The sequence below is a fragment of the Poromitra crassiceps genome (assembly GCF_964638095.1).
Source record: "Poromitra crassiceps genome assembly, chromosome: 11".
NCBI lineage: Eukaryota > Metazoa > Chordata > Actinopteri > Beryciformes > Melamphaidae > Poromitra > Poromitra crassiceps.
The window spans coordinates 7,509,583-7,517,869 of NC_139643.1; the positions used below are offsets into that span (position 1 = coordinate 7,509,583).

General features: G+C 57.6%; 1 protein-coding gene across 1 annotated transcript; it reads left to right on the forward strand.

Annotated features, from left to right (window-relative positions):
- Positions 1-6,483: 6,483 nt before the first annotated feature.
- On the forward strand, positions 6,484-7,500 carry LOC310784803 (uncharacterized protein; the record flags this gene model as incomplete). Its single annotated transcript, XM_083645847.1, has 1 exon — positions 6,484-7,500. One exon carries the CDS (start codon positions 6,484-6,486, stop codon positions 7,498-7,500), a length of 1,017 nt encoding a protein of 338 aa, XP_083501973.1.
- Between the last annotated feature and the right edge of the window lie 787 nt (positions 7,501-8,287).

Below are 8,287 nucleotides of genomic sequence, written 5' to 3' on the forward strand. Positions count from 1 at the left end.
TGTCTCTGTGTAGACCTCGATTACCCAATACAATGATACACTTTGTGCAACACTCTGGTGTCCTTGTGACTTGACTCGAGCAACATTAAAATCAAAGTTCTGATGAGGCCTTATCAGGGGCAGGGTAAGCATGCATATAAGAGCGCTTCCAGTGTTCCAGGGCATATTCTAGTGGCATATCTAGTGCAGCTCCTTTCCAGATGTCTGGTATTAGCAGGAGAACTCTTCTCTGGAAGACAGGTAGTCAGCGGAGCCGAATTAAGCTCAAACGGAGGGAGTGTAGCCGAAGGAGAGAGAGGAAGTGTAGCCATAAGCCCTTGACATTGATCATGGAGGAGAACGAGGACTGGTCCGAGCGCAGCCTGGACATCATTCAGTACGGCAGCAGCCGCCAGACCATCGCCAGCGTCTTGAAGGCCCTACGCCCCAACCTGGAGTACGAGATGTCGCTACAGCATTCCGACCTGTCAGGCGTGGCACCTGAGCGGCTCCAGCAGCTCGCAGACTGTCGACTGAGCACTGTGGCCTGGTTCATGGACATACTTGGCAAAGGTTATAGCCGCAAGAGAGCATTTAAGCTCGTCAACTTCATGGACAGGAACTACCACTTTGACAAGGCCGCCATAGACTCGATCCTGAGCGGGCAGAACGAGAAGTTCATCGCGGTCAAGGTTGCCTCGCTGCTCATGGCATTCAAGGACTACACCGGCATGCCGGTCCCTATGGAGAAATGTAATGAATTGATACAGTCAGCCCTGTTTTGGCCAACCAGGGCATCGAACAAAACCTCGTGTCGACTCCATCATGACCAGGTGGTCTCGGTCGACACGGTCTGCGAAACTGAAACGGCCCTCACGCTCCGAGTTACCAACCTCCGGAGCCCATATCCCGACACCATCGTCGACCTAGTGTGCTACTACCTCATCCTCTGGCTGGCACGCACGCACGTGGCATGCTGCGAGGACGATGAGCTGGACCTGGTCAATTTCAGCAAGCTGGTGATCAGGAGAGCCTGGTCCATCCTGCTCACGGTACAGCTGCACATGGGGGTCGGCCTCATCCCTGCTTGGAAGTGTGCCATAGTGGCTTCCGAGATCGCCGTAGACACGGCCTGCCGAGGGGCTAATTGGGTACTCTGCGGCAGGGCTTTGCCTGCAAAGGGCCTGGCTGAATTACTGAAGCGGACGGGGACAGATTTTAGCGACCTGGCCGCCGTGCGAGAGCTGTTTGCCGGCCAGTGCCCGGTCTGCAACATTGTCAACGTTGAGATACGAGAACGCCTGATGGACTTGACTTGCGACAGTTGCTTGATGTGTCAAGGGCTGGCAAAGTAATGTGTGTGTGTGCAGTACTCTGTGTGGGTTGAGATCAATTCAACACGACTTGTATATCAGATGAATAAAAATAATAAACTACAATCGACAGTCAAAGTTGTGTTTTCCTCTTTATTGCAAATATATATATATATATATATATATATATATATATATATATATATATATATATATATATGTTACACAGACACAACCCCCCTCAAAAAAACATGAATCTCCATAGGGGAAGAGATGCATTGTACCAGATTGTACCCCAGCCTCCCCTGAGCTTAGAGCACAATCAAGGAACGCAACATTCCTCTAGTGAGCTCTACATCTGTGTGTAAGTGAGTTCATTCTACCTGTGATGAATAACAATAATAAACTACAATCGACAAAGTCAAAGTTGTGTTTTCCTCTTTATTGCAAAATATATCAAAAGCACAATACAGCCGACCGGAGACAGCGAGCTCGGTGATACTGACAAACTCCTGTGTGCCTCAGACCTCGAACACCACCCCAGGACCACCCCCGAGCCGGAGAGGCACAGTGCCGGGCTTTATCCAGCCGTGTAAGTCGTCTTCGACGAAACCCAGGTCGAACCGCTGGCTACTGGACAACGAGCCATCGCCAAGGGTCCGCAATCGTCTGTCCTGCAGCCCTCGCCGCCCCGAGTTGCGTTGCAGCCGAGCTCTCCGAACGGGTCATCATCGCTAGACACGCAGAGGTCCTCCTCCTCCTCCTCCTCAGGCTTCGCAAAGTGCTCGTCGGTGATGCGGAAGTAGTCGGGCAGCCGGCTCGCTTTGACGGCCGCGTATGTCATGTCTCCCACCCGCGGCAGTGTCTCGACCGGAGAACGACTTGGTTACAGTGACTGGGTTCCATCGCGGGACTGTGAGCCGGAGGGCGAAGTGCCTCCGACCGTTCCGACTTCCTCCGTCTTCATCACCTTGCTTGGCCTCCGTGACCCGAGCCGCTCGCTGAAGCCCGCGGCATCACCGTGGCAGGCCACCAGCTTCCTCGTCGACTGGGCCTCCGTCGAGGGCCGGAGCCGCGGGTCCTGCTCGTGCTTCTTGAGCATGTCGTCCACACTGGCGGTGACGACCGCTGGCAGCACGAACCCGCTGCCGCCCTCGGCCTTATGGAAGAGGGATACGATCTCCTCGGCGGCGCGGCAGATGAGCTTGGACAGGTTGGACCAGTGCTTGTGCGGTGCGAGGTCCTTGTCGAAGAAGAGTATCGCTAGGTTCTTTTGCGCCAAACTCTTATATCTGGGCCTGTGCTTGATGTAGGGGTGGAGGCAGAGGGCCAGCATCACGACCATCGTGACCAGGTCGGGGCAGGGCTTGCGCTTGGCCTGCGTCGCGCCATAACTTAATATGAAACTATTTACGAAGCGCGATGCCACGGGGGCTCTGAAGATGTGTGCGAAGCCTGTGAGTGCACGGAGTGTCGCGTCCCTCACAGCAGCTCTGAGGGTCGGCTTCTGGGGGCATGTGGCGTAGCCCTGGAGGACCATTGCCTTGTTCCTCTTGGATACGAAGGAGATCCACGAGTGATCCCTCCCCGACGTCTTGTTGTGGCTGGCCGCGTAGTGCTCTTTGAATTTGCTCGTGACGAGCGTCGAGTAGAGCGCGACCAGGATGGGCACGCTGGCCTTGAGCAGCTTTTCCCTGGTCTCGGCCAGGACCTCGACCGAGGCTGTCCTCTTGCGGTCGCCGAGGCCCATGTCCTCCCGGCAGCTGTAGCCCGGCTCGGCGCCCAGCTTGCCGGAAACGTAGTCGGGCCCGCGGAACTCAGCCTCTGGCTTTTGGAACGTCAGGAGGGCCATAACCGGGCAGCCGTCGGAACCTAACGGCTCGGAGGCCATCAAGGCCGTCATCCTGCACGAGCTCGGCGAGCACCGGTGCAGGGAGTAGTGCTCCTGGCACACGTACGCGTCGCCGTGGTGTACAAAGGTGCACTTGGCCTTCAGGCACAAGTTTACCCATCCGGGCCCGTCCAAGAAATCTTTGTGGTAATGTATGTTGCGGGGAAAGGCACGAGACTCGTCGTGACAGCGTGCTCTCCTTGCCTGCATCGTCCGATCCGCGCTCCCTACTGCGCCGCCGCTTCTCTCTGTCGCTGCTGCTCTCTCTACCTCTCCGCCGCCGCCGCTTCTCTATGTCGCTGCTGCTCTGCTGCCGCTGGATCTGCTTCTGACATGTCATTGAGCTTGCTGATATAGAGACAGAGGCTCCCCATCCGAGTGTCACCTCTCTCACTCTCTCTAACCGCTGTCTCCTCTCACTCTCACAGGCGAGCCGCGGGCAGAGCCCGGACCTGACGCTGGTCGACGAAGTGGGCTTCGTCAACATGAAGGTTCTCCTGGCCGTGCTGCCCAACATAGCGTTCCGGGGACGAAAGTCGGTGCACATCACCAGCCACGTCGGGAGCTCATCATGGATCAACAAGGTGGCGGATATCCGCGACGACAATGGCGAGCAGGCCTACCACGTCGTGTCGCAGAGTTTCAAGTGCCGGTTCCATGCCAAGACACCGGGCCTGACGTGTTGCTGCCTGCGCGTCTACTGCCCGCAGCACATCTCGGTCGACAACCACCTCAAGCAGCTGATGAACATGGTGTCGCCCAGAGGCTTCGAAAACGAAGTCACTGGCAGCGGCGACGGGCTGTCTACGGACCTGAAGACCGACATCTCCACGCCGTTCGAGCGGGCGGTCATAAGCAGGTTCATGCACAACAACGTGTCCACGGCCGACATGTGCGCCGCATCGGTCACCGCGGCCTACATGTGCTTCGACCCAACGTTCGGCGGAGGATCCAGGTCAGGCGCCGGCCTATGCTCAGCCGTCGAGCTGGCTGACGGCAGGCTTGTGGTGAGTTTGTGTAGGTTTGGGGATGGCCGGGGCTTCTATGGCTGGGATGACATGTTGTCTATCAGCAGGTCTCGAAACAGGTTCCTGTAGTCCACTGGGTCCCGGACGCTCGCCTCAGCAGCGACCTCGTCGCACTCGAGCGGTGGGGAGATGCCGAGCAGCGCACATATGTAGCTGCATGTGGTGGCCTCGTGCTGGATGACCAGCGTGCTCTCCAGGTCCGGGGCGACGGATGACAGCATGGCGCATGCCTGGCCCCAGAACCCGCAGTCGCAGCTGACATCGGAAAGCTCCCGGAGCCAGGCCGTCATGGCCATGGAGACGATGAGCACCATGTGGCTGGAAGCGTGCGGCAAAGCCTTGAGCGGGGCCAGGTACTTGAGGGGGCCTGCGCGCACCACCTCGGCCGAGGCCAGGGCCGCCAGGGCTGTCAGAGCCCAGCGGTTCGGCTGACGGGCCTGGATGTAGCGGGCGACATGCTGCTGCGAGACGCCGCAGTCCAATATCAGCGACACCTCCTGCTGCGAGATGCTGCCGTCCAGTATCAGCGACACCGCCTGCAGCAGCTCCGCTGGGGCCTCGGTCGGTGGCTGCAGGGAGTAGGTCTTGGCAAGCATATGGGCCTGCAGCACCCTAGCTGGCGACGAGCGCGCAATCGTGCTGTACATCTTCATCATCTGGTTCTGGTCCATTTTTGAGTAGAAGTTGAAGTGCCTCCGGAAGGAGCTGTAGGCTATCATGAACTCGAACGCCGACAGGAGCACAGTCCAGGGCGTCTCGGCGAGTCGCTGCACGTGCAGCGCCGCACGGACGCACTCGGCGCAGGCCATGTCTGTGGCCCGCGCGTCGATACTCGATAACTTAAGCGACCTGGAGAGGGAGGGGGATGGGGCGGATGGACGAAGGTTCGACCCGGCGCAAGCTCGATCCTCATTCACCGTGTTCCGTCTTCTTTTCTCTCCCCAGCTCGTGAGCCTGGACGAGTTACAGATCAGGGACCTCGACCAAGTGAACCATGTGTACGCCTCGCTGCTGACCGCCCACGCAAAGCTCCTGCAGGTCTTGATGCCGGTCGTGCAGTGGAAGAAGGTGCCACTGATCATGATCTTCGAGCAGAACACCTACGTTAACGCGCTGGAGGACGTGAAGGGCCTCGTGCAGACTGCGTTGAACGGCTCCGGGCTGCGTCTTTGCTTCTATGCCAAGTGGTCGGCCGGGCACGACAGGTTCATGCTGGGTAAGCACGTGAGCAAAAGGGGCAAGGTGGACATGGTGCTCGCATGCGTCGACTACATCCGAAAGGACAAGCTGTGGTACTGCGACACGATCATGTCCCTCGGCTGGGCCGTGCTCGCGGAGGCCACGAGCAAGGCCGTCCGTCTCGCGGCCACCGTGGGCCGCCCTTGCGGCGCCGGCGCCGCCACGTCCAACATGCACATGGACGTGCACATGTACCGCAACTCGAGCCGGGGCCTCAACACATCCAACAGGCTGTTGGGCAACTTGCTCGAGGCGCCCGACCAGCTGACGCTGGCCAAGAGGACGCTGGCTGACACCAAGCACGTTGAGCACGGCAAGGAGCTGCTGGCGAAGCTGAGGGACGAGATGACCCTCGTCACCGTGAAGGAGTCGGACAAGGGGGGAGGCTGCACCGTCGTCACCGGCGGCAAGAGGTCCGTCGGCGGCGAGTATACCCGCGATGACGTGCTCTCCGCCCTGCTTCTCTTGTGCCACAGCCACGACGAAATTGTCACTAAGGCCCCCAACATACAGCTCCGTTCACACCACAGCGTCTGAGCCTGGGACCGTTGTGACGGTCGGGAGGTTTGTGGCGATTGTGAGAATAAAAATAAAAATAAAAATGACACTATTCTACAAGAATTATCAGAGTATGCTTGAGTTTGTGCACACACACACACCCTCCCTCATGAGTGCAATGTTCCTGTCCAGCCTGTATGGGGGGGAAGAATAAACAGATGACAAACGTGACCTCCTGTGTCTTTGTGTGTTTTATTGAGTTCAGCACTTTACACAACATTGAAATGAAAAACAGACGACAGTACAACATCTACACGAAATGCAAACAGCGACACATCTTAAGCTGTTGCAGCGGTGCCACCCCGTCGACGTCCGTACGCTGTCGTCCACTGACGAATTGCAGTGGTCCAGCCTACAACAAAGGCCGGGAATGGATATAAAAGGGAGCTGCGTTTTCCCAGTGTCTTTATGTATTCTATCGGTGCCTGCCCTGGGGTTGTGTCGAGCTTGAGGCATAGCTCTTGAGGTCTACGCCATGGATTACAAGGAGGTGAATGTTCCTGACGTGTACAAGGAGATCGCCCTGGTGGGCGAGGGCACTTACGGCAAGGTGTTCAAGGTGGTGGAGAAGGGTCGCTTGCAAAGGGTGCGTGCCCTGAAGGTGTGCACTTATATCGACGTCACCTCCAGTGCCTTCGACACGGCCGCCCCCCCCTTCAACCTGAACTTCGCCAGAGAGTTGTGCTGCCTTTCAAAGGTGTGCCCCCACCCCAACATCATGGCTTTTCACGAAGCGTTCATGGTCGCCGGCGTCCCGGACCTCGGCGGCAAGCGGTCTGCTTTCACTATGGACTACGTGCCGGTGACTATCCGTGATATGATAGTACAACGCACAGACAACAGGGTGCCGAAGAGCTTCGTAGCCAAGTTCTCCCGCGACGTGGCCTGCGGTCTGGCTCACGTGCACAAGTTGGGTATTATCCACAGGGACTTGACGCCAAGCAATTTGCTCGTCGAAACCGACCTGACGGTCAAGATATCAGATTTCGGCATTTCCAGGCTGGCCGACCACAACATGACCGGCGGGCTTGTCACACTAAACTACAGAGCCCCCGAGCTCCGGAGATACTGCCTGACCTACACGGTGGCCATAGACAACTGGAGCCTGGGCACGATGATAGCCGATGCTGTCGAGGGCCGGGAGATCTTCAGGCCAAGAAACACAAACAACTCAAACAACGAAGACGCAGAGCTAGCGATGTTCGAAATAGTGCGCAAGGTGGTAGACCTGCCGGGCCACAAGGACTCGGTCTTAGCCCCACACAAGGTGATACCCACCGTAATGAAGGACCCGGTCATCAAGGACGTCGTCTTTGCCCTGCTGCAGCCCGACCCCACGCAGAGGATGACAAGCCAACAGCTGCTCGACCACAGAGGATGGGGCCAACTGGCTAAGATGACGGTTGCCGAGTCGGACTGGGTCCGACTCCTGCACCAGGACCGACTCCTGCACAGGAGTCGGGACAAGTTCAGCCTCCTGGCATGCTCCTAGAGTTTTTGATGTACCCTCCTGTGTATATAATTTCTGCTTTCCCAATCCTTATAACCTTTATAATAAAGATTGCCTCTCTGTGGGAATTGCGTTTACCTCTGTCTATCTGTCTGTGCCCCCCAACCCCATTAGAACAAACACAAACACGCACACGGACACACAGGTGGTTGTTTTCAGGTTCATTGTTTATTACTACCGGTCATAGAGTACAGTCACACAGGACAGAGCCGAGTATGAGCGGCGTAGAGCCGCAAGCCTCCCCCGGTATCGTCAGGTGTACGCTTCCTATGCCGGTGAGCTACCCCACCACAGAGCGCCGACCGAGGCTGGGTCCAGGACGGTCTGGCGGATGAATTTGTCGATGTCTCTCTGAGACCCGGACAGGGTCACTGTCCCCGTTTTCACTGTCGCGGACTCGCTGTGCTTTCTGCCCGAGAGTCTGCAGATGGCCTCCAGCGTTGCCTCCAAGTTGTTGAGCCCGACGGCCTCTGCGTACTTCCGCTTGAGCATCGTGCGGCTCAGAAGGGTAGGGCACATGGAGATGTACATCTCACCCTGCGCCTCCTCGCTGAGCTCAAACATTGTATACTCGTGCATGGCCGTCCGCACGGCTACTTCAATTGTCTCGGGATGCCCGTGGCCGGCGTCACCGACCGGCGTCACGGTGATAGTCCGGAATCGATCGATCGTCTTCAGTTGTTGCTTGCTCATCAGCAAGACGTCCGACAGACCGCTCGCATCCGCGTCTCCTCCCGCCATGTAGATCAGGTCGGGCGTGAACCGGTAC